At 44.7% G+C, this 27,279-nt stretch overlaps 1 protein-coding gene across 1 annotated transcript in view; it reads left to right on the top strand.

Moving 5' to 3' along the window:
• TG (thyroglobulin) overlaps positions 1–27,279 on the top strand; it is a 273,073-nt gene that overhangs the window by 81,510 nt on the left and 164,284 nt on the right. Inside the window, exons 27-34 of the mRNA XM_050800313.1 lie at positions 2,902–3,069; positions 15,097–15,162; positions 17,075–17,155; positions 20,609–20,746; positions 21,751–21,927; positions 23,400–23,511; positions 25,760–25,839; positions 26,590–26,733. Coding sequence (XP_050656270.1) covers positions 2,902–3,069; positions 15,097–15,162; positions 17,075–17,155; positions 20,609–20,746; positions 21,751–21,927; positions 23,400–23,511; positions 25,760–25,839; positions 26,590–26,733 — 966 coding nt within the window. The remainder of the gene's footprint in view (positions 1–2,901; positions 3,070–15,096; positions 15,163–17,074; positions 17,156–20,608; positions 20,747–21,750; positions 21,928–23,399; positions 23,512–25,759; positions 25,840–26,589; positions 26,734–27,279) is intronic.

Raw genomic sequence — 27,279 nt, 5'->3', positions numbered from 1 at the left:
AGGAAGTTGTCAACAGTCTTGAGTGCTGCTGAGAGTTCAAATAAGGTGATTCCTGAAAAATGCTGAGTTTAGCTCACAGTGGTCAGGGTGGCTAAAATGAGAACGTTTTGTTGGAGTGGTGGGGCAGGAACACAGATTAGAATGAGCTGATTCATAAAATTCCTTCTACATTTAATGCTCTATGATTATGTGATGTGGATTCCTGTTAGTGTTTAGATAGAAAAATATGTTACACACACACACACACAAACATGCATACACACACACACACGCACACACACACACTTGTATTTGTCTTGATGTATATCTATATTTAGAAACACCATAACTCAAATCAAGGATTCCTCTTTGAACTAAATGTATTTTCTGAGGATACCACAATTTCCCCAGATGCACGATGACTCACCAGACCCTATGATTTTTTTCAAGCTGGAAAGATTGATTTCATTTTCCTTAGGATCATATATGGAAGAATGTTTCTGTTCCCTGCAGCGGTAAGCCCACAAAATCCTTTTTTTCCATGATATTTCTGGCTGGCAGCTTGCTTGCTTTTCCCTCCAAGTTTAACCTGTGATCTGTGAATTATGTTGAACTGAACCTCGCAATGCTGAAAGTCAAGCCGTCTTTGAAATACACATAAAGTATCGGGCAGATGTTTTCCCCAGTCTTGTCCAGTGGGCAAAGCTGGAGTTTTAACTTATGAAGCTTTGGCTGGATCTGCTGACGACCAGGAACAGAATTCTGCTACATCCTTTACCACAGCCTGGAAAGTCATTTAGCTCCGGTGGATTCCCCCCACTTCCCCTGCTTTCCTTTCTCCCCTCCCAACAAGTCTCCAGCTTCCTGCGATCTCTACCCCTCCATGGCTTTGTTTCCACTGAGAGTTATTAGTGAAAATTCATGGGGCGTCTGAACTACATTTTAGTGGAGACTGCTTGGAAGTGGGGCTCTGAGGGCCTTGAGTGGCTTCAGGGTCACAGGAGTGCAACTGAAGCTAAGCTGGCAATATATGACCAGCAAAGTGACTTCCAGCCTCTCCCTGGCCCCCACCTCCCAGGCACAGCCTTCTCGAGGACATTTGGTACTAGTTAAAGAGGAAAGCTGTATGGGTTTCTCTACTGAGGTCTGAGAGCAAAAGGAAAAATGCACCCTGCCTCTTGTTAATTCCATCATTCTGTTCCCTGGCTTTCAAGCAAGCCAGACCACAGTGATCAGCCTTCCTCGAACTCTCCCGGGCTCTGAGTGTGCCCCTTGCTGGTGCTGCCCTCACGTTCCACGGCTGGCCCTGAAGCCTGCCCCTTGCTGAGGCTCTTGCTGCCTGCTGGCCGTTCCACAATTTCTCAGCTCCTAGAAAAACCATTCTTCCTTTCTGTGCCTCAGTTTCCCCATCTGTAAAACGAGGTGGTCTAACTAGGTCAGTGATTCTCCATGGTGCTCTTTACAAATGCTTATGCCCAAATGCACCCCGCCCCATACACATGACCTAGCAAGTCAGAAACTCTGTGGTTGATACCTAGAAATGAGCATTTTCAAAACCCTTCCTGCATTTCTGATGTCATCAGTCTAAGCATCCATGTTCGGAAACCACCATATTAGATGACCTGGAAGGTCACTTTAAAAATTCAGAAATTTACTGCAGTTTAACAGTGGCCAGCAGAAGCAAAAAGGACACAGTGTGAAATTTTTAAGCCAGACATCGATGAGTCACCTACTCTGGGGAAATTCTGGAGATAGAATTGTTTAGAACTAGATCCAGATTGGACATAAATTAGGAAATTAGAATGAGGAATGGAGTAGGAGTTGTGGGATAATATATTGCCCTTTCTTTTTCCAGGGGAGTCTGAACAACTCTACTACCTAGAAGGTTTATTTATCCAAATGGAATAGATACAAATTTATAAATCTAAATATCCTCAAGTAGCTTAATTAACTTACATGAGACTCAGTTTTCTCATTGGTAAAATGGAGATAGTAATGTCTATAAGAATTAAGGGAATTAATATACTTAAAGACTTACACAGTGGCTGGCACATAGCAGATATAAAAAACGTGTGAGTTACTTGAATGTATCCAAATAAAATCACCATCAAATTCCATTAGCTTGGGAATAGGTCTTCCTGATGCTAAACAAAGTCATAATTTTGGGGTAGCTTTTTAAAATTGAGAGTCAGGAGACATATTCAAGATAAAAGAGTCCAATGTCATCTCCCCTAGTTTTCTCTCCACACATCCTAGGCATATGGACACATAGTCTCTGCTTGGATATGTCCAAAGACGAGGAGCTCACTTCCTAACAGGGAAGTATGTGTCATTGGTGCATAGGTGTTAGTTTTTAATAGTTTCTTACTCCATCTCAAAAAAAAAAAATCTTACTTTGAATCTAAATACTCCTTTATGAGACCCTTTAAGGTTGATCTCGTGTGTGTGTGTGTGTGTATGTGAGAGAGCAAGAGAGACAGACAGAGAGAGAATATGATGGGAAGTGAGGCAGAAGGGCAGGAGAAAAGGAGGAGGAAACTGAAGCAGCAGCAGCTCAGGAAAATCACCCTGTTCAGCAGGTGTAGACCATGGTGACTGAGGATTCTGGCAGTGATGCCCTCAGGATGTTGGAGGTACTGTCAGTGCTGTGGGCGCCATGAAGAAGAGCTCTCATGGGGAGGGAAGGGATCAGCAGGTTTGAAGGAGGTGGCCCTCCCCTTGGAAATTTGCCAATAAGATAACTGCAGTACTCTTAGGCAGGATTGTCTCAATTTAAAACCAGACTCTTGAGTTCTAGCGTCTGTGTCTTCTCCTGAGATGCTGTCACCTATCTTTATCTGCAAATGCTCTCAGGGGACAGAGAAGAGTCTCTAAAGGTCTGCCTCCATCACAGTGACCTCTCCTCCCTCTTGTGCTCCTCAGTTGCCATCATCTGTGGGTTGCTGAGCTCACCCAATGTCCTGCTTTGCAATGTCAAAGACTGGATGGATCCCTCTGAAGCCCGGGCTAATGCTACGTGTCCTGGTGTGACATATGACCAGGAGAGCCGCCAGGTGACATTGCGTCTTGGAGGCCAGGAGTTCATCAAGAGTAAGTCTTTGCCATTTGTCCATATTCCTTCAAAATTATTCTTCCCACCAGCAAGGCCCTCTGCTACTTTCTTATGAGCTCTCCTTGTGGCCTGAGGAACTTACACTTCTGAAAAGAAAACTTTACCAATTATACTGGATGGAAACAACCCTGGCATCTCAGCAGAACCCTATGGGAAGCATCCATTTAGCTCCTCAGATTGCAGGTGGACTGCAGGGAGCATGGCCCAGCAGGGCAAGTCTGCTGCTGTCAAGAATCTTGGGGTTAGGTGGCAATTGATGGATCTCATCTAGTCTTGGCTGGCACATCTGGGCCCTGCTCTATGAGTTTCTCATCCTCCTCTGGAGGAACGTACTCTTCTGTAGATGGCAGAAGCGGGAGCAAGGAGAAATAAGCAAGGTCTCTGTTGGTGGAGCTCAGATCTGTCACATTACTGTTTCTGCCTCATCCTATTGGATAAAGCAAATCCCATGGCCAAACAAGAGACAAAGGGTGAGAAATAGACTCTGCTCCTATAGTGGGGGGAACTGCAAAGTCATGTGCAAATATTAGGACTACAAACAAGGATGGAAAACTAGAGCCTGAAATGCAATCTGTCCCCCAAACTAATGCCCATCCAGGCGTATTTTCTCCCTCTATGAGTTAAGAAATTCCAGGTTTACCAATTGTACTGCCTACTCCAATGATGGGTGCAAGGGACTGTGGGCTCCATTGCATGGACTCAACTAACAGAAATAACTATTGGGCTTTCTCCTTCCTCTTCTTTCTTTTGGAAGCTCTTTTCTACAAACATATAAACATTACAGTGAGGCTGCATCTCTGCGATCATCTGCCCCAGCCTCTCAGTTTCCAGAGATGGGCAGTTAGTGCCTGAGGCCCCCCAGCCAGTGGCATCTCCTTTCTACCCTCTCAGCCCTGCACTGCCTCTCCCAGCAGACCCCCATCAGGAAAAAGCGGATGCCCACTCTGTGCTGGGCTAGGGACTGGCCAGCCATGTACTACTGATGTGATCAGGAAAGACAGGACCAGCACCACCAGCACCACCATCACTGGGAGCTGGTTAGAAATGCAGAGTCTCAGGCCACACCCCAGCCCTCAGGGTGGGTCCCAGGAATCTGTGTTCTAACAAATGGTCCGGACAATACTTATGTAGCACTGTTGGCTTGAAAGTTTCCTTCCATCCCTGAGAGTCTGAGTTATGATGAAGATGGGGCCAGCTGCTGCCTTCCCTCTTCTAGTTCCAGAGTGAGGTTGAGGGGAAGCCCTGCTCCTCGTTGTCTGTTTTTCTGCCAGAACCTGAACTGGGAAAGCACCGCCATGCTTCTTCTCCACCTTCTGAGTTGAGAGCAATGAAGGCATGTGCAGGTGCTGACCAGATAGTCTGAGCGCCTGATGTGAGAGGGTTAATGGGGTTCTTTTTGTGGGAACCCTTGGGTGCTTGTGTTGCTGCAGGAAGTGGTCTCCCAAAGGCTGGCAGAGGGTCTCTTCTGCCTCCCAGGGAAGCTTCTGAGACCCACACCTTTATATCTTGCATTTCTCAAGGTTCCAGTGGCAGAGCATTCCATGTCACCCCATGTCACCTCCTCCAAGAGGGCTCCCTGACTACCCACAGGGCTTAGTGCTTCCTCGACTGCAGAGCTTCATGGATGCTCTGCCTGTTCCTTTGTTAGGCAGTGCAGTCAGTGGCCTGCCACCATTGCGCATTCACCTGTCTGTGGAAAGTTTGTCTGTGATGTTAAATCCTAGCATTGGGCACCACTTGTGTGACCTGGAGTAGGTCAATGAATGTTTTCAGGCCTAATTGCCTGTCTATATAATGAGAATAATACCAGTACCCATCTCATGGGGTTGGGAGGATGAAAGGAGAGGGTATAACAATACAAAATAAGGATAATAGAAATGACTTATGTAGCACACCCTCTGAGGCAGCCCTGCTCTGAGGCCTTGACCTATGCTCACAAGTCCTCAACAAAGTGCTTCAAGGGAGGCACTCTTATCATCATCGTCCCCGTTTGCCAGCTGAAGACACTCAGGCACATAGCACTTAGGGGACTTCCCTAGGTTTTAGAGCTTGTCAATAAGAGGGCTGGGATCTGAAACCTGGCATCCCAGCTCTTACACGGCCATTCTTAACCACTCCTCTGTATCAGCCCTTGCAGATCAAGAACTTAGCAGAGTTCCTGATCTGTGGTATTGATATTAGATGATGTTATCATTATTTTCTTAATTCGTCATTGTTTTCTGCCATATCTTAAAAACGGAATTGTGTTTAATTAGTTTCTGGATTCCCACCATTGAGCTATGTTTTACAAAGATGGCATAGAAAAAAATATATATATGTATATATGGAGTGCATGGTCACCAAATTCTGAAAGAAAATATCACAGAATTTGGTGGAATTCCATAAAGCATAAATAGTTTCTTTTGGGGTCAATAAAATCTAATCACTCATTTATGTGATGGGTAGAAAACATATGGTATTCATTACTCCAGGAGCACCGGGTGAACACAGGCATTTCAAGAAAGACATATGATATTTTCATGGCAGTAAATCCAAAGTGAATTGCTCAACCCAGAGCGTGTGCTTGGTATGTGCCCAAGAAATGAGGACTGTGCCCTTGTCTGGCCTCCCAGAGAAGTGATTACCAGAAGACCTTTGAAATGTTTGTTTTTTTCAGTGCCTTATGTGTGTGTGTGTATTGTGCAGTGAGGGCAAGGCTTTAAGAAGTATGCACTATGATAGGGATTTCAGGCAGCCTTGATACTCCAAATTGGAGGTTGCCCTATACAAAGGCTGAGTAGGAGGCTACCCCCGATTGAAGACAACAGGGCACAGATATTTCCTCTTCAAAATAAGAGGTCAGCCTTTTAGTATGATTAACCCCTGGAGGTGAGAGGGAGAGAGTGTAATAATTTAAATTCTAACTACAGCGTGAAGAACTGATAGATACCCTTTTCTAACAACAGATATTGATGGAGGAAAAGAGGAGGGTTCTGGGTATAGGAACAGTTGCAGGGGAGGGTGTGAAATGATTTGAAAGAACATGGGGAGGCGCTAGGGACAATTAAGACAAACTCCATCCCCACTAAACTTGATTGAGGACTGGCCTCTTCCTCCCAGTTTAACAATGGGATAGATGGTTGTGAAGACAGACTCTGGAATCCGGCCCTGGAATCTGAATTCCAGTGTGAATGTGTCCTCGCTGCGTGGCCCTTCTAGGTTTTGGCATTCCCAATTATTCAGTGAGGATAATGGTGGTCTCTGACTCTCCAGGTGGTTGGGAGGATTAAAGAAGAATGTGTGTGGAACAGCAGAGTGGTGCTGAGCAAGGCAGGCTCACAGTGGACACGGGAGATGGGGCACAAGGGCTGAGAGTGAAAATGTCTGGAATGGAGCCTGGCTTTTCCCCTAGCTCTGTGACCATTCAAGACATTTGACCACCTTCAGCCTCAGGGCTTCCATCTGTGCAGTGGGTGCATTTGTTCACAGATTACCGAGTGAAGTGCTGGCATGCTCCCTAGGCTGTCAAAGAATGCCTTGTTCTCTGGTCCCTGGTTCCCTAACAGCACATCCAGCAGAGGCACCCATGGGACTTCTGGGTACAGACTTCTGCTTTTGTTGATCAATTCACTGGTACTATCAGGCTGTGGTTCAACACATGACCTGGGTAATGGAGAATTAGCATTTGTTCTTAAAGCACAAATGAGTTGATTGACAGGTGTAGGAAATCACAACCCCAGAAAACACAAGTTCAAGTAGTAAATATCTGCACTGCATTATACAAAGTACTTTCACATACAACTCAATCGATCCTTTGGGCACTCTGGTGAGGCAGTTGGTTATATCACAGTTTCACTCATGAGAGTGAAGTTTGGAGCTCTGACATGACACACCTTAAGAAACAATCTGCGTTAGCGCCATGGCTGGGGCTCAAGCCTTCAGCTTAGGAGACCAGTGCTGCCTTGTGGAAGCTCTCTACCCACCTCTCTCTGCCACCTTCTGCTTCCACCATCCTGTGTGCAATTTACTGGAAGTGCAAAGTGCTTTGGGGTTATCCTTGTTATTGTGCCAGAAAAATTAAGGAGTCTCTGGTAACTGAGAGTGTCACCCCTCAGACATCGCTCTGGGGCCAGCTATGCTCCAGATATTGGGTATTAATGCCAGCTAATGGGATCTTCTACTTCAAGGATTTTACAGGGCTATTGGGAGAAGGGAACAGAAGATTCAGGAAAGCTGTAGGGTCAACTGTGAGTTGCAATGGGGAGCTGGGAGATGTGCAAACAGCTTTGGAGGTGGTGAGTTGGTGGGGAGCCCTCCCCCAGGCTGGGGCAGCCCTTGTGTTTCCTCCTCCCTCCCTCATATCCTGAGCAGCTGCTGGGTAGGTGTGAGGGTGAGGTGACCAGGCCAGGTCTGGAGGCAAAGATGGCGAGAGTGGCTTCTGTTCTCAAGGAGCTCACAGGCTAGATGGGGTGAGAGATACAGAGATTATTAAATACAGCAGACCTCCTGTTTGCCCATCTTAGTGGACTGACAAGGATTGTAGGAATGCAGAATGTCCCCTTAGCATAACCTTTCCTGTTTGGTAAAAGCTTCATTCAGGTCACCTGCCACACAGAAGTTAGGACTGACTTCTAATACCAGCTCCAACAAACAAACAATTGTACCCCAAACAACAAATCCCACAAAACACCTGGAGGCTATTTTAATCTCATTTGGAGACACAGCACCTTTTGCTGTGAGGTTTCTGCCGTCAGTAATGAGTGATGGCTGAGAATATGAGATTTTGCTTCACCTTGGTGCCTGGGTTGACATGTGTTCTCCAGAGAGAAATCCACTCAGGATCTGGATCTCCCAAATTTCCAGTGAGCATTTCTGAGTGTATTCAACTATTTGCTCCTGGCTGGGTCAACCCTCTTATTTCTCAGAAAAACATCTTAGAAAGCTCTGGGGCTGCATATGGCTAGTTTTGACAGATCTTGAAGTGCAAATGAATGGAAAACAGGCAGATTAAATGTCCCCTAATGCCACTCAGACGTAAAATTTGATAGAAAAAAAAAAAAGCCTTGGCAGAAATACTTCTGGGTTCATCCTGAATCCAAAAGGCTTGATGTTGAGTGATTGTGAGGCTTTGCCTGATGTTCAGTTTATAGGGGTCTGTTTTATGTCAGTGTTTGTCATTACCTTGGGGTGCCAGGACCTCAGTGGAGAAAGTTACAATACACCTGTGGTACTCATTGCAACCAGATGCATCTAGATTAGATGGCTGATGAATGCCTAGAAATAGGATGGGCCATTTAAAAAGGGCCCTATCAGTTATTAGTTACTGCTGTCACAGGTTGGGTGTTGCCATGTGCTTAGTGCTATGTTTGTGTCTTAGTTTATAGTTTGGCTTCTCCCAGAATCAACCATGAGACAAAGATTCAGGAGTGTCATGTAAATAGGAAGGACAAGGAATATGAACAGAGTCTCAGGGGAAGTAACACAGAGAAGAGACGACAGCCAATAAAGGGTGGACTCTGAGGCCAGCTGTACTTAATTCCCTGGATCAGTGTAAAACACACTTCAGAATGACCCTGCCAGCTGGGCCAAGGAACAGGGTGTGCACCCAGCAGTGCTGCAGAGGACTTGGCTGACAATTGCAGGGAGGGCAGCAGCTCCTGGCCCGTCCATCCTGCCACTGTGCCGAGGGCAGCTGTGGCTTTCTACAACTCCCTCAGAGCCCTGGGCATAGACCAGCAGTTCACATTGCATACGTCATTTCCACTCATCGTCTAAGAACGGGAGAGAAATGGCATTTTCTCCATTTACTGAGGGGGAGAATAAGGCATAGGGACTCAAGGGAACTTCCTCAAGGTTTTTCAGCTCACCAGTAGCACAGTTCGGGTTTCCTTTACGCCACAGTCATTACTCAGATCTGCTTTGCGCTGGGAAGTGGGATGTAGAGATCCTGATATCTGCCTCCTGTTAAGGAAGCTCACTGTCTAGGAGAGGGGCAGGGGCCATTGTATTGGTGCAGCTGACCAGGCCTCGGTTCTCCTGAGGCTGGGCACCATCTGCTGGGAAGGACCCTGGGAGACTCCATCCTTGTATCAATGCCTCCAGGACCTACAGCAGCCATTCTGAACCTACCTAACCCACACTGGAGGCCCAGGAGTGTCAGCTGATTCTTCACAATGGTCATCTTTGATGGCTGGAGGTCTTTCCCCTCCCAACTCACTAGTGGATTGTAATGAAAGCAAGTCTCCGAATTCTACCACACATCCAAGCAGTTACTAGCAAACAGGCCCAGAAACTGTCACGACCTGTCACCTGTTCAGTGGCCCCAATGAAGCCCCAGCTTGCTATCCTTGGCACCTTGTTGGAAAGGTTTATTTAAGACAGAACTAATACTATTCTCACAGCTGAACTCAACTCACCTTCTTGTCAAAATCAGATGAACAAGAATCCTTCATATCCGTGACTGATCACAGACCCGTTTTGAATCAAGCCACGGCTCTAGGGCTATTGGGCTCAGGAATCTGTCACAATCTCTACCTGCCAGCATAGGAGTGACACTGTGATACATTTAGCCAAGCCATGTTTTGAATGTTATGTATCTGACCAATAGGTATGTACCTATTTCCAGCATTCATTATGCTAATTAACAAAGCCCGGTGGTGGTGGTGGTAACTGGGATAAAGAGGTGATGCATCTGTAACTCCTTCCTGGAGGGTGGGGCTCCTGGACAGCAACTTTTCTGTGCCACTCCTAGAGTGTGCTTTTCCGTGTAGGATCCTGCCCAGTTTAATCTGAGGGTGTGGATTAAATTTGACTGCCACAGACGCAGCGCATGATCTCCTCAGAAGTTTTCTGAGTAAAGACCACGGCACACCCAGCAATGCGGGAGAATCAGGTTCTGTGCCCAAACCCTCAAGTTCTCAGTGTGTTTGTGCTCCTGCAGCCTTGATCACAGGGGCAGCGACCCTGAATCAGGGGCTGGAGGCCTGTGTGTATAGCAGGGATAACTCAGTTATTGTGGAAGAAATGAAAGTATTTTCTAGGCAGTCAAACTATGACCATTTATCAGAGAAGAGGAGGAACGATGCTGCTTGGGTTCTCTATACCTTCTTACAGTCATCAGTATTCTATTAGGGAAATTTTGGGGAATGGAGTAAGGGGTCAGAAATCTGTTTAGGAAAACTAATTTGGGGCTAACCTTCTGATGCGTGGGAGGGCAGTGCTCTGTGTTTATTTGGTGGGCTTTGAGTATCATTCATTGTTTTGTTCTCCCTCCTTCATTTAGCCTTGCATTTATTTATATACTGAACCCCAGTTCTGTGCCAAGAATTGTGCTGGGGGAATGGGCGATATAAAGAAGGGACTTACAGTATGTTCAGGAAGCTGGACAGTATCTACCAGGCATAAGGGGAGAGAAAGAAAAGCTCTGAATACTGCAAACCCAGAGGAGGGGGACCTGTGACCAGCTGGAGAGCTGAGGGAAGCCTTTCAGGAGGCGGTGATGCAGAACCTGATTCTGAAAGAATGAGTAGAGGTCAATCAAGTGAAACAGAACAGGGTTCTAGGCAGAGAGAAAAATACATGCAACGACACAGAGGTCTGACAGCAAGCATTCAATGTGACTTGGGAGGTGAGCACTTTGGAGACAGATTAGGGCATGAGGCTGTCATGAGCCAGATTGCAAGGAACTGAATTCTGACATCCCTGTAGCTCCTGCAGGACCAAAGGTAGGTTTGTCTTTCAGGATGAGTACCTGGGGGCTGTGTGGCTGAGGGATGGGAGGGGGCCAAGGTCAAGGCCTAGGTGGGGATCAGCTAAAGCCTAATGGAGTTAGGAGATGTGCTGAGGCTTGAGCTGAGAGGAAGGGTTCAGAGGAGAGGAAAGATTAAAGAACAGTTTAGGGACTAGTCTGAATGGATGCAGAGACTGATGGAGAAGGAGTCAAGGATGACCCAAGAAGCAGATGGTCCTATTAACTGATTTAGAAAGCAGGAGGAAGTGAGTTTGGATGTAGAGATGGGAATGAGAGATGAGGAAGGTAAGAGAAAGAAGAACAACATTCTTTCTTTTACCCAGTATTCTCTATGTATTCCTATGGAGACTTGGCATTATATTAATTATATATAATTATATGATATTATTATTATATTAATAATTATATTAATATATATTATATAAATAAATATAGATGTTAATTATTATTTTAATAATTAGGACTACCAAGGGGTTACAGCTTTCCTTGTGGTGATTGACAAAGGTGCTTCCCAGGACACAATAATCTCTGTAGATGCTGGTCAGGTGACTTTCTGGACCTACCAAGGCACTCTACATACATGTGCTAAATTTAGTTGAATTCCATTGGATTAAATTGTGTTGAAACAGGCAAAAACCAAGGATAAACTTAAGACAGCATATTTCCCAGGCTGGCAGACCCAAGGCTCCGTTGCCTTGAGATGGACAGAGTGTATAAGAGGGTCTGCTTCCTATCACAGTTCAGTACATTCTGGGCCAAAAATACAGTCCTAAACTGACGTGCACCTGCGGGAAGCACCCGTTTGTCTCTGAGTAATGAAAGGCACCTGTAATTTTTGACATTATGTAAAACAGGACACACATACCGACAAAAATAAGAGTCTCAGACAGAGTGAAAGACTCACCACCGACTCTCCCCAAGTCAGACACTGAGACTACTGAGAGGTAAAGACCTTCCTCTTGGCATTTCCTAAGGATACTGCTCTTAGGAAGGGGCAGGCATACCCCTTAGGAAGGGGATGTGACTGAATTTGTATTTGTATTGAGGGACCATAATCCAAATTCCCCAATTATTTCATGGTAAACTACACACACACACACACACACACCACACACACACACGTGTATATTATTTTTCCTTAGGTTATTGGGGTAAGGTGGTGTTTGGTTACATGAGTAAGTTCCTTAGTGGTGATTTGTGAGATTTCGGTGCACCCATCATCTGAACAGCATCCACTGCACCCTATTTGTAGTTATTTATCCCTTGCCCCCCTCTCACCCTTCCCTCCAAGTCCCCAAAGTCCACTGGATTATTCTGATGCCTTTGCGTCTTCATAGCTTAACTCCCACATATCAGTGAGAACATTCCATGATTGGTTTTTCATCCCGGAGTTACTTCACTTAGAATCATAGTCTCCAGTCTCATCCAGATCGCTGAAAATGTATTTCATGGTAAACTGCTTCTTAATGTGGTCATTGGCTTCAGCCTTAGACTTGAGAGCAATACAATACTCTAGAGATAAATGTTTCTTTAACTTTTACAGGCTAAATAAGAATTATAATGCATGACCAAAAGTATTTTTAATACGTTATTCACTTTACATCTGTATTACCTATATGAATATATAGGGTATATCTATAGCTATCTCTCTATATATGTATCTACATATGGTGTATCTATCTATCTTTAAAGAATCAGTATATCAATAGATTTGGGTATGAAAAGATTTAAGGTTGGGCGTGGTGGCTCATACCTGTAATCCCAGCACTTTGGGAGGCCAAGGCAGGTGGATCACGAGGTCAGGAGTTCAAGATCAGCCTAGCCAATGTGGTGAAACCCTGTCTCTACTAAAAATACAAAAATTAGCAGGCATGGTGGTGGGAACCTGTAATCCCAGCTACCTGGGAGACTGAGGCAGGAGAATTTCTTGAACCTGGAAGGCAGAAGTTGCAGCAAGCCGAGATCATGCTATTTTACTCCAGTCTGGGCAACAGAGCAAGACTCCGTCTCAAAAAAAAAAAAAAAGTATCTGATTTCCCTTGTGACAAAGTCTAAAACCCCATAGTCTGAGCTTTGAAATAAGCAAATGATGATATCATGAGGAGAGAGTGAAAACGGAACACAAACTGAGCAGGTGTGCAACCACTGGTTCTGTGTTGTTGCAGTAGGAGTATATGGTGAGGTCTTCTCTGCAGTGTGGAGGACAAGTCCAGTAATTGCAGAGATCCAAGTCTACATCTTTCAGATGCCATAGGTGTTCGCTTGCCCAAATTGTTATAAAAAACTTTCACCTTCTAAAGAAGGCTATGACAGAATTTTGAGTGGATCCTTTAGAGAAACATCCCAACATTGCACAGTCTGAGAAGTTCTAGCACCATTGTTCATTCCCATTTCAGAAGTAAAATCAAATGAAAGTACAACTCAGTATTTTTGGCTGACCTCTATGTCCTAGAACATGGTCAGCCCTGGGGTGGGGGGGGGGGGACTTGTCACTTTGATAGCCGAGTTTTCCAGAGAGTTCAGTTCACATCTCTTTAAACACAACACCTTTAACATTTTTGCCATGTCAGATGGACAGAATTCTGAAGTACAGCCATGCACCTCAAAAAGACACTTTGACCGATGAAGGACCACACATGTAATGGTGGTCCCATAAGATTATAATGGAGAATAAGATTATAAGATGAATACATAAGATTATAATGGATAATAATAGAAACCTGATACATAGCACTTGATACTGGCATTTCAGATCAAGTAGGGGAAATGATTGATATTCAGTAATGATGCTGGGACATTTGTGTTTTTGTATGAAAAAATATATGTAAATAAAAGTAGATAGAGCATCTAGTCTTATGTAAGTACACTTTATGATCACACAACAACAAAATTGCATTTCTCAGAACATATCCTGGTTGGTAAGAGATGCATGGCTGTATATTATCCTCTCCTTAGTGTGGTGGTTAGGAAGGAGTATGGGATTTGAAGCCAAATACGTGGGGTTTAAATTCTTGCATTAACCTTTCTTGACTTTCCTTCCTTTATCTGGAAATTGGGGACCTTACTTTATAGCATGCCTGTGAGTTTTAAATTAGGTAATATATGGAAGGTTTTCATGCAAGCTTGTCCAATCTACCTGTTGTTGTTGTTGTTTTGTTTTGTTTTAGGCTTTTAGTAGTCTGACACCATGGTTTTTAGTTTCTGTCTTTAGTGATAAGTGGAAAAGAGTGATGAGGAAGGGGCTTTACTGGCCCAACCGGAGACAGAAACTAAGAACCCATGACTGTATTCTCTCCCTTGGACACCCCTGCTAGTGTTGGGTAAATGGTAATAACTGTTTATAAATAACTAGCTCTTCATTAGGACAAATACCTAATGCATGCAGGGCTTAAAACCTAAATGACAGGTTGATAGGTGCAGTGTATCACCATGGCACATGTATACATACGTAACAAACCTGCACAAAGGTTTGCACCTGTATCCTGGAACTTAAAGTAAAATAAAATAAAAATTTTAAAAAAGTTATATAAAAACTAGCTCCTAATAATAATTAAAAACAAAATTTAGTCATATCTTGATGTCTCAGGCGTCAGCCAGCCCTCTCCTGTAGCATGGGGCTTATTTGCCTCCAGATTCTGCTATCTGGGCTATTTCCTTCACCTTCCATGTCACAGGGAATTTGAAAGGAACTGAAGACTGAGCAGGGGCAAAAGAGGCAGCACTGACCATCAGGAAATGGTGTGGCAAGTCTGGTCTCATCCAGAATGGCATCCGGGGGAGAACAGTTTGCTAGAAAGGAAAATCAGATAATATTAGTAATCAATTGAGTCGCGGCAGCTGCCAACAAGTGGCTGCCTATCAAATGTTGAGGACTGCAGAGGATAAATCGCTGTCCACATTTACCAATGAGGCAAGGGTCTCTGAGGAGTTAAGTGATGTGGGAAACTCACACAGCCCTCGAGTGTCCCAGGAGCTTTGCTTTCTTCAAGCCAATCTCCAGTTCCTTAAGTGACTCCTGAGTCATAGGTTCACAACCCCTCACGGAAGTAGTCCCTTTGGTGCCCTGAGTATGACACCCAATGTCTTACCAGCTCTGGTTTTGTACCAGGGAGCTGGAATAGAGTTGCAAGAAGCTTCTGGGTTACACCTTGCATCAGAAGCACATTTTTCAGGCCTAGGAAGAGCCTGTGTCAAGGGAGATGGGGCTATTATGGTAATGGTGGGTACCCAGTGACAGCACACTCAACCTCATAAAAATAAACATCTTCCTTTGCAGGTCTGACACCCCTAGAAGGAACTCAAGACACCTTTACCAATTTTCAGCAGGTTTATCTCTGGAAAGGTGAGCTCCATGGTGGAAGAGGGGGGTTAGCAGGACGCTGATTACATGAGATTGTCAGGCACCACCTCCCATTCACAGGGCACTCTATTTCCATAGAGGAATAGGTAGAGAGTCAGTTTCCAAATGCATACTTTCTGTGTAATAGAAGGGCTCCAATTCATCAGATAAGATACCAAAGTCTAAAAGAAAAATGAATACTGTGGAAACCCAAGAAGGAATGGAGGGAGGAAGCACTAGGTTCCCGTGAGATAAAGTTCGCTGACCACAAGACACTCTTGTTCCTAGGAGGGGAGTTCAGGGCCATTGCAAAGCACAGGAGGCATTTATCCAAGGGGACTCAGCCCCATGTGCCTTTCACCCTGAGGCCCAGGGACTGGGGACAGGACCCCAGACAGGTAGTGCCCTGAACTCCTGCTCAGAGATAATGGTACTGTGGGACAGAGTGGGGGAAAAATGGAGAGTCCGACAACACGCCCGCTTGGCACTTCCCTTCTGCTTCTTTGTCCTCCTTCGAGTTTTCTGAATGTTGACCAAGTGCCTACTCAGACCCAGGGAAAATGAAAGGCGTTTAGGAGAGAGATGAGAGGCACAGTCCTGACTCTTGAAGGGTTCTGGCCTCAGGAGGGATCAGATAGAGCAGTGGCCCATCACAGGTCATGGCCATATGTACTGGGTGAGAGGCATGAAAAAAGGCCCCTGACCCCATATTACCTCCTTCCTGTTCCTCTAATCTGTCCTCGCTGATCTTCAGTGTCCCAAGAGAGGATTGGTGATTTGCTTCTATATGCTGATAAACTGAAGGAGCAGGAAGGCACAGACTTGGAATGACAGGATGTGAATCCTGGTCCTATCAATCCCCACTCATGTGCCTGGGAGCCCATGGACCAGTCCCTCATGCCCAGATTCCCCATGGGTAGCATGTGATACAGATGTCACTGGCCTCAGAATTGCCTGAGCAATAGTGCATCAATGCACAAAACAGTGTCGTGCATATAATACCTGCTGAGTAATGTTGGTGGGGGTGGTGGTGATGAAGAGAACACGGAAGGCAGAAGAGGAGCAGGAGGAAGAGGAGAAGAGGAGGGAGAGGAGAAAATGAAAAGGAAGGTGTTTACCATCATTTTCATTTTAAAGAGATAAAATGAGATCATGTACTACTTTTCTTATTTAATTATACCTATAAGGTAAGTCTAAAGAGGGGCTGATATTTTATTCATTTTCCAGACAAGGAAAATGAGACTTGGAGAGGGTATGTGAAATGCCCATGGGAGGCCTGGGAGATCCTGGGGTCAAGACCAGACACTGATAGGAGGTCCCAAGTCCAGCACTTCCTAGTTATCAGAAATTTCTGATAAAGTGTTAGCTGATGAAAAATCAGGGACTTACATTTCTCCAGGACATTTGCTACACTACAGGGAAGTGCCTTAAGCCCTGCCTAATACCTGTGCCACCACAGCCTCACTCGCTTTCATGGAAGACCTGTACCTGACTTGAACATTTAGTTACATTTTTAAAATTTCTAATTCATTTACTGGACACTTGAGTGGTCTGGGATAAATTATTTTGCCATTCTAAGTCTCAGTTTTCTCAAGAGTAAAATGGAAATCTTGTTCCCTACCTACATAGGGTGTTATAAATAGCAATATTTATGAGCATATTTTGTTAATTTGAAAGGGCTTTGCATATGTTAATGATTTCAATATCACAGATAATGACTGTTCTATCATTGAGAGGTTGGATGATGTTCCATATAAAAAGAGTGCAGACCTATGTCAGGGCATCTGTTGCAGATCTTATCTAAGGCACCTGGCTTTAGGCCCTGATTTTTCTCACATTGCTACTACCATTTTGGTGACCAGTGGAATATTACCCCTTCTCCCCAACATTGCAACAACTCTTTTTTTTCCCCTAGATTCTGACATGGGGTCTCGGCCCGAGTCTATGGGATGTAGAAAAGACACAGTGCCAAGACCAGCATCTCCAACAGAGACAGGTACCAACCCAAAACCTTCTTACATACTTGGGTGTCTGAATGCAGAGACTAAATGGGGGCACCAAGAGTTTAATCAATGAACGGACATATTGACATCACTGTATTCTGTATCTATGGACTCTCCTTTAATCTTCTAACCCAGTTATCCAGCTTATAAATATGGGAAGCTCCTCAGATGGGCAATTGGCATAGAAAGCAAGGCAAAACCACTGCAAATCCATCAGTGTTACTGGAAATGAAGACAACCATAATAACAAAACCTGAAAAAAGAAACAAAGAGCAAAGTTCAACTGACTGTGGCCAATGGGCTTCGCTTATGTCAACCTTGAAGAGTATAAACAAAGTGTAAATATTCTGAAATTGTTTAATGAATGGCATGTCTATTAGAATCTTTTGCATGTCATGCACACAGTGAAAGCTATGATTCCAAACTGAATAGCAACAGTACATATGTACTATCTGGGACTTCTCTACCTCCAGAGTCTGTGATTATTATTACTGAGGTGGAGCTAAAACTCAGAGAGAGAGGGAGATCAGCTGCTCAATATGGGCTAGCAAGGACCAGGAGACAAGACATCCACCTGTGGTCTGCGGTGTGTGTGTGTGTGTGTCTGTGTGTGTGTGTGTGTGTGTATTTGCATGCATGGACACACTGTAGGAATAGGAGTAGGAGCAGAAGGAAAGAAGGAAGGGGAAGGGAAGAAGAAGAGGGAGAGCCAGATCAGACTGCAGGCACAGGAAGGCAGCATGGTACAAGGGAAAAAGCATCACATTACAGAGCAGATACTAGAGCTTGAACCACAATTCTGCTACTGACTTCATGCCTTAGTGCACGGCCATGGGTAATTTGCTTCCCTGCTAACAGCCTTGGATTCATGTGTAAAATAATTGTGTCTACCTTTTATCCCATTAGATAGCAAACACTTGGCACAGTGCCTGGTACTTAACACATGCCTAAAAAATGCCCAGCACCCTGCCCTCCCTTGCTTGATCAGGCATTGTGTTTGTGATCCTCAACCTTGGCAGTGCCTTTGAGGGGCAGCCACACAGCTCATGATAATGTAAATGTACATGAGTTAGTGGCACTTGGGAAGGTTCTGTCAAATCCATCATCACACACTACTTTAGGGCAGCATCTGCAAAACTCTCGCGTGATTCACACAGGATGCTCCCCCCACCCCCGCTTTCTTCCCTCTCCCCTAGAAGGGGAGCTTGGCCCCCACTGGAGACGTTGCAGGGAGTCAGGGTGAATAGACAAGGCTCAGCTCAGTTTTCCCTTTCTTGGTTGATTGCATTCCTGGGCTCAAGGAGATAAAGTGCCTGGAGAATAAATCGTATTGAGTCCAGGCCCAGTGGTGTCTCCACATGCTTGTTTACTTGGAGGGTGCTTCTCAGGGTCCATGAGAATGGCCTCTCTGATTCAGAGGACAGTGAGGAATCTTCCCCTTTGTGTACCAAGTTACTCCCATCGTCTGAATATTTGAGACAAACCCAGGAAGCCAACAAAAGTGATTGGTCTCCTTGCTTTTAAGGAGAGCACGTAGTTTTAAGAGAAGTAGGAAATGACTTTATCTAATATGGCATGTAAACCAGGTATAAGATGAAGTGGCTACAGTATTCATTCTTTCATCCAGCAGACATTTTTGTGCACACGTGGCTTTGGCCTTGGACATTCACAGACTAGTGAGAATTCCATGTGCCAGTCACTGCATGACAATGAAGGGGTGCAATGTGGACAGGTGTTAGGTGCAGTGAAAATGCAGGAGAAGGAATGCTAGCAGCCTGCAGGGGTCAGGAAAGGTTTCTCAGAGAAGGCCAGAAGGATCTGCCAGATGCTCACAGGTACACCTGAGGAAAGGTGTTCCAGGTAAGGGGAACACCTGTGCTAAGGCTCCAAGAGCAGGTGTGCCTTCAGTCCTGCTGCCTTGTTTCTCTTCCCTTACGTTGCTGTCTTGAGGGCAATCTGTGATCTCCCTGAGCTCCTACTTTGTGCCAGGCATGGTTCAATGGGGAGACTCGCATGGGGACTGGCCATTATGCAATTATGTGAGATAAGGGCTGGGGAGGCAATATGATCTCTGAGGTCTCTGCTTGTGCCAGGCATGGCTCAGTGAGGAAACAGGCATGGGAACTGATCATCATACAATCACATAAGATGCAGGCTGAGGTGGAAACATGGTCTCTGGGGTCTGTGCCAGCACCAGACTTCTGATCTTGCCAAGTGCTCGTAAAGCCTTTATCCTGTCCAGTGGTTCTTTCTAGTGAAGAAGCTCAGTCTCCTTGAGCCTGCTTTATGGAGTGTGGAAAGTGGCTGCTGACAAGCACTGACAAGGAAAGTGCAGTGCCCAAGTCCACAGCAAAGTGGAAGTGTATAGGGGATGTAGTGCCCCGTATACAGAGCCCTGAATGAATGGACATTTCAAACATTCCCTAGCTCATCTCCTTGATCTGCCTCATGCCACCATTGTACGTCCCCCTGAAGACAGAGCCCTCCAAGGATACGGAGCTGTCCCTACTGAGCCTGGGTGTTGGGACCCTTGGCCCTGTAGAACCTCTTTATAGAGAACCACAGGACATCAGAGTAGGAGGGATCAAAGCTGATCCTCGAAGCACAAGCTGCACTACCTGGGTGGGAGAGGAGGGTGTAATGGAGATTGAGTCAACAGAGGGAAGAGCATGAGCAATTGCATGGGAACTGCACACAGCGTGGTGATGAGCTAGAGAGTTAGCAGGGCTGTTGTGCTGCTGGAGTGCAAATCAAGACAATCTGAGGTGAGGCTCAAAATGCAGGTAGAGCCCAGATTAAGAAAAGAACCTGGATTTCTGTTCCATAGGCAGTGGGGACCCCAGGAAGAGCTGGGATCACGGCATATGAATACCTGAAGAAAGATTCAGGGAATGGTTGAGCTAAAACTTTCAAGTTTGGGTTAAGTGGAGCTGAAAGCTGACTTTATAGACGAAGACTACCATTTGGGAGAGAGGCTGGACTTCCATGTGACTTCAGAAGACAGAAAGAGGATTAGTGGCTCAAAGTTACAAAAAGAGGACTTGACTATACAACTTCCTAATGATGGAGTGGGCTGCTGTGGTCAGCACAGTGATGTCATGTGGAGCTATAGAGGCATTTGCCAGAGGTCTCCAGGGAAAAACTTCTGCATTCGGTGAAAAGGTGGACTAGATAACTTCCAAGACTTTATCCAAACCTAGATTCTAAGATTTTGCCATCCCATAATTTTTAGTACTTCCTGGGGCCTTCTGAACTATTCCTGTCTGACCAGACTCTCAGCTCTACTGACTTCAATCCTGCTCTAGTTTCACACAGCATAAAAATGTCTCTATCTCTGACTTTCTCTCTCTCTCTCTCTCTCTGTGTGTGTGTGTTTCTTTCTTGTGTTTTTCTCATATTCACTAGAGATAAAGGTGCAGGAAATGGACCCTCTGCTTCTTTTTCAGGTTTGACAACAGATCTTTTCTCCCCTGTGGACCTTGACCAGGTCATTGTCAATGGAAATCGATCACTGCCTAGCCAGAAGCACTTGCTTTTCAAGCACTTGTTTTCAGCCCAGCAGGCAAACCTGTGGTGCCTTTCTCGTAAGTATACTTAGACCTCATCCTTCTTCTTCCAGACCCTGTAGTCAGGCATCACAGACCTAGTTTGGCAACTCCTGAGAAACATATAAGGTCAAATATTGTGTCATAACTCAGGGATCACTGCACTCTTAGTGCCATGGATGATATAAAAGAAAGATAGCACATAACCCGTATTTTCTAGAAGGTTACAATGTAATCTCTACTCTGTTCCCAGAGCCTATCTTCATCCACCTGTTTCTCCATCCATCCCATCCATCCATCCATCCATCCATCCGTCCGTCCGTCCATCCGTCCATCTGTCCATCCATCCCATCTATCCATCCATCCATCCATCCATCCATCCATCCATCCGTCCGTCCGTCCGTCCGTCCGTCCGTCCGTCCATCCATCCATCCATCCGTCCATCTATCCATCTCATCCATTCATCCATCCATCCATCTATCCATCCATCCGTCCATCTATCCATCCATCCATTTGGCAGTTATTAAGTATGTGTTATGTTCAAAGCTTTGTGTTTGATTTTGGAGATGAAAGAGAACACCCAAAATGAATCAAATCAGCCATGTTCCTAGCCTTTGGGGAGCTCATATATACCAGGGGCATAGGCTGACTTGGGTACAGGTACAAGGAGACCATTCACAAAGTTCACAGTTTTTACAGTCGCATGGCCTCTGGTCTGCAGATCTTGACTCCCTCTGAGATGGCCATGGGTGGATCCAATGGAATATTACTCTTTTGCCTCTTGTATTGCTGAGTTTGAGGTTTTCCCCTCATGCCTTTGACTCTCCCTTTATTCAGGAGCACATATCTCCCTCCTCAGCTATCAGAACCCCAGGGCTTTTGCATGGGCCTTCCAGACTGGATGATCATGACAGTCTCAGGCCTCTTCCCTAACTAGGAGGCATCTCCACCAGCCATTCCCTCCACCCCAGATAATCCTGTAGAGATTATTCTCCCCTGTAGACCATGCAAGAACTAAAATCACACTACTGTCTTGCCTGTAGGTTGTGTGCAGGAGCACTCCTTCTGTCAGTTTGCAGAAATAACAGAGAGTGCATCCTTGTACTTCACCTGCACCCTCTACCCAGAGGCACAGGTGTGTGATGACATCTTGGAGTCCAATGCCCAGGGATGCAGACTGATCCTGCCCCAGAGGCCAAAGGCCCTGTTCCAGAAGAAAGGTGAGCACTTGGAGGGATCTGCATAAACTGTATTTCCAGTGTTCTGCTGGCTCTATGGTTTTAGAAATATCCAGATTAGTTTCTTATTTAAAAAACATTTTCTTTATACTTTTATTGGTTTCAAGAAGATGGAACATGGATCCAAACTTTCAGGGTTAGAATCAATAAACTACTGCATAATTGTCTCAGTTTATACAAAAAATATGAAACAGGATTATTTGGGGCAATATTTCAATGCAGAAGTAGGCTTTAAAAAAATAAAATCCAAAATGTTTATTCACACTTAAAACTAATTTCTTCTTCTTTTAAAAGTAAAGTTATTCATGTTCCTTGTAGAGAGGTGAAACCATTTAGAACTGCATCAAATTGACAATAGGAAATAATCCTCTCCTAAGAGAGCCACCTTTAATACCTGCATCAGAATTCCATTTGGCTGTATACTACAGAGAATGTCAGCAGCAGTGACTTTAACAAGATAGAAGGTGATTTTCTCTCCCAGTCTATTAATGATGCCATATTTTTGGAGATTTTTTAACCCCATACAGTCTGTTTTCTCCAGATGTTGTCACCTTTCATTTACTGTTCTATCTTCATCAGTGGAGGCCTTTCTCAGATGTCCAGTGATCCTTATTTTTCCACTCCAGTGTCAAAGCGGTCCACAAGCTGACTGGGCAGCCCCAAATGTGTGGTGGGAACTTGTCAACTCTGGGTTTCTCTGAGGGATAATCCTGTTGGGTTGCCCTTTGGGGAATTCCTCACGCCAGTATTTTCAGGTTCTTCCTTCAGAGGAGTTTCTCAACACCTGGCCTTGGGGCATGAGCCTGGCTGCTGGTGGTTTGGGCACCAAATAAATTTGGAAAATGTCGGGGGGGACACCTCAATATTCATTATGCAGACTGACTTGAAAGAATCTCCTACTTTCAGTGAAGTGCTCATGCCATGGACTGTACCTGATGCACCCAAGAGATCCTCTCGAGAAAATGAACCTTCTATCTTCTTCCATGGTGGGGAGGGGGCTTTTGTCAGCGGTGGAGAGCAGAGGAGAGCATCTAGAGACCAAATAGCTTCTTAAAGAGATTCCAGCCAGTGCTTCTGTTTGGGCCACCTTCACCCCCAGGGCTACCATACTTAAACCTTGTGGGATTCCAGAGGGCAGATGGCATTGCTTCTTGGTTCTTCCCACAGAAAAGTTGAGTAGTTTTCTTGGTCTATTAGGCCTATTTTTATTCCTCCATATGCTTTCTAGCTTCCAACATTTTGTTGCTGTGTCCCCACTTAAAAAAAAAAAATCTTTGTCCTTGTGGACTTACCATCATTTTAGTGAGATTTGGGATAGGAACTGAGAGTTAATATGAATTAAATATGTCATCTTTAATTAGAAACTTTCAGTCTGTGTTTTACTCATTTGTCCTCATATTTTCATTACTATAGCAAATCTCTAAGTAATGAATTTTCTTTCTTCCTCTATGTAGTTATACTGGAGGATAAAGTGAAGAACTTTTATACCCGCCTGCCGTTCCAAAAACTGATGGGGATATCCATTAGAAATAAAGTGCCCATGTCTGAAAAATCTATTTCTAATGGGTAAGCTACTTGTGTCTCACCCCTAATATTTATTATTAATAATACTTCCTTGAAGAAGGTGACACAATCACAGCTAAAAACAGAAGCATACCCAGCACTTTGGGAGGCCGAGCCAGGCGGATCATGAGGTCAAGAGATCGAGACCTCCTGGCCAACATGGTGAAGCCCCGTCTCTACTAAACATACAAAAATTAGCTGGGTATGGTGGTGGCACATGCTACTAGTCCCAGCTACTCGGGAGGCTGAGGCAGGAGAATCGCTTGAACTCAGCAGGTGGAGGTTGCAGTGAGCTGAGATCACACCACTGCACTCCAGCCTAGCAAGAGAGTAAGACTCTTGTCAACAAACAAACAAACAAACAAACAAACAAACAAAAACTATAAAACCCAAAGCTAAGGGGGTAAAAGGTAATAAAGAGGTAACCATATCTGAAAACGTTAGCTAAGGTAAGTTACTGATGGTAAACACAACATTTAGCCTTGAACTACTAGCTGGATGATGAAAGAGCCACTGAGCTACATCTCATTATTTAATGTAAATTATCAAGTATGGTAATAAACTTGATTCTCAAAACCTCCCATTGCAGTACTCAGAATCTGGAGAGCAAGTAGAAATTTTAATAGACTCATAAGCATATAAATAATTTTTATTTTTTATTTATTTTTAAATTTTATTTTATGGTTGAATTTTTTGCTTAGTCATTATTTAGTTGTTTTAATTGACGATGTCTCTCCTAGTATCATCTGTGGATCTTACCCATTAGAATCACCCGGAGAGATGAATGTGAATTCTAACGGGTGATATCCACAGATCTGCATTCTTGGGTCCTATTTATAAACTGCATCCTTGGGTCCTATTTCAAACCTGCTGAATTAGCATTTCCTGGGATGGAGTTCAAGAAACTGACCTTTAAGGAAGCTTCCCCTGGTGATTCTTTTATACTTAAAAATTCAAGGGTCATTCATTCATGAACCATTGATCTGTGAAGTGCTCTTGAGTTATGAGTTATGACACTGAACCATGTTGCTGGTGCTTAAGATCTGCTTTTGAAAATGGGGGTAAAAAGATGAGGCAGGCTGATCTGTCTCGAGATTCAGCTGGACACCACTGTGCTGATGGGAGGGGTGGATGAAAAGGAGGGTTGGAACCAGGGATCAGCCTGACCGTGGAACTGGGGTGGGAACTAGGGGAGTAGATTGTGCGTCTAGACTCAGGGAAATGTAGTTGGCTGGGATAATGCATGGTCCAGACTGGATCTTAGAAATGAACTTCCAAGATAGGAAAAGGAAGTGGTAAGTGGGCATATTGGCAGAGAACTAGGAGACGGAAAAGCAGAGAGGTGACTTGCAGGCATCAGGGCACAGATGCTGCCAATGTTGGAGATGCTGCCCAGCAGATAAAAGCATCACCACTGGGATGAGACTTGGGTTCAGGGAAGGAGAATGGCCATAACTAGGCAGGATCCCCCCACCAAGAAGGGACTAGGGGTTTGAGAAAGCTCTCAGGAGTCAAGAATGAGTGGTCAGACTGGAGCAGAGTGGTCAGGGCAGGGGAAACTTGGAATTTAGCCCAGGAACATTGGTTTGGAGCCATTAAGTCCCTCCTGCCATGAATAGCCCTAGAAGCTGAGGGTAGGGCTTAGTAGCTACATTGAGTGGATAAGAAGGTCAGTCTTGAGAGAGCCTGGCTGGATGGGCTGACCCAGTAAACAGAAATGCATTGGTAGAGTGTAATTATCCACGTTGTACAGTAAGAGGGGAAGTGAAGGGGAACACAGGCTCAGCTCCTGCTGCTTAAACAGGCCCCTGGCTGGGTCACCCTGACTCTAAGTCCATGAACTCTCCTCTTTCTAGAAATGCCTTCCCTGTTATTTCTTTATTTTCCCAGCGTCCAAAGCTAAGATTTTCTGCTTACCTGAAAGGACTGAAGAAGTACATTCTGGATCCTGGGTTAGCTTGGTTGGAGCCTGGCACATAATAGACACAGAATATATGCATGATGAATGAATGGGTGAATAAACGATTAATAGCAGGACAGTATTACTCCAGAGAGGAGTAGAATCTTGTTTCCAGAAAGAACCTCAAAGCTAAGAGTCCACTGATGCACATTGACCAAAGCACCCCCAGTTTAAGTAGGGGGTGTAAAAAAGCTGGTCCCCAAAAGCAAGAATGACTACAATCAGCCCACCCAGTAGGTCCTGGGCCACCAATGAAAACCTTCAGGCCTGCTCTTTCTCTTCTTATGCCAGGTTCTTTGAATGTGAACGACGGTGTGATGCGGACCCATGCTGCACTGGCTTTGGATTTCTAAATGTTTCCCAGTTAAAAGGTAATAATAGTAACAACTCCCTCTCCCCTGCTCACAGCACTCTGCAGTTTAGAAAACACATTCACATCTATGCTCTTATCAAACCCTCAGGGTCTCCTCTCTGTGAGAAGGGAGAAACAATCCTCATTCACAGATAAGGAAGTCGGGGCTTGGAGAGGGCAACTGGCTAATAAATGTGGTAGCTGAGACATGGCTCCTAGTCCAGCAATCATCACTTTACATGTGCAGTTCTCTCTGGCCAAACTTCCTTCCTTCCACTCTTGGCTTAGCTATCTTTTGTTCATCTTTCAACACTTGGGTCAAGCAGCTTGGTGAACTTTGGATCCATTTGTGTGATATGTATTTAATGCTTGGTTCGTTCCCTTACTAGTGTGTGATTCTGGAAAAGTCACTTAATCTCCCTGAGCCTCTATTTCCTCCTCATCTGTATATAGGGCTACCAAAACTGCCTTCCTCATAAGGTTATGTGAAGACCAAGTGAAGCAATACGAACAGAGACCTAGCATAGCCCTGGGCACATGATAGGTACTTGATAAGTATTAGCCACCTCTATCCCTTTGCTCTTAGATCAGAGGCTCCTTGAGTTCAGGTACCAGGTTTTTCAGCAGTGGCTGAGATAGTATCTGAAATATAGTGGTATATCCCAAATATCTGCTGAACAATGAACTTGCAGAATTTTTCTCATTTATTAGACTCTTCCATTGTATTCAGTTTCCTGATTGTGTTTTTTTTTTCTTTTTTTCACCCCAGGAGGAGAGGTAACGTGTCTCACTCTGAACAGCCTGGGACTTCAGATGTGCAGTGAGGAGAATGGAGGAGCCTGGCGCATTTTGGACTGTGGCTCTCCTGACATTGAAGTCCACACCTATCCCTTTGGATGGTACCAGAAGCCCAGTAAGTAGCTTTCCCTTGACAGCTATATGGGCATCTTTAGTTAACTATTTCCCAGTCATGCATTAAGACAGTGTTCTTGGGTTGGTAAGTAGATTAGTCAAGATTCATTGGGTTCAAGCAACAGAAATGGATTCTGTTTAACTAAAGCATACAAGAAACTTATTGGAAGTCTGCTCATTGACTCAAAGGAAGGATGAGCAAGTAGGTCTCAGTAAAGATGGAAATGGACCATTTCCATGGACATATGTAGCAGAAACAAATGGACAACTTCTTCAGTGTGCCATGATCATCATTAATCTGCTTCATAGGGTTTAGTAGTTATATTCAATCTTTAAATTCGAGGAGGAGAGTTTGGTCCCATCTGGGCTTAGTCAATACACTGCCAGAGGGAGAGTGGGCAGCTTGACAGTGCCAACAAGACTATATGCACTAGGATAGGGGATGTTCGTCAAACAATAGTGAAGGCATTGTTGCTGGACAGGGAAAATCAATAGATGTAGACTCTAGCACATTCCCTTGGTTTTCTTACCTTGACAATCAAGACAA

The sequence above is a fragment of the Macaca thibetana genome, chromosome 8 (genome assembly GCF_024542745.1).
Source record: "Macaca thibetana thibetana isolate TM-01 chromosome 8, ASM2454274v1, whole genome shotgun sequence".
Taxonomy (NCBI): Eukaryota; Metazoa; Chordata; class Mammalia; order Primates; family Cercopithecidae; genus Macaca; species Macaca thibetana.
Note: the sequence above shows the minus strand (reverse complement) of the source record. Positions and strands in the feature narration are given on the sequence as shown.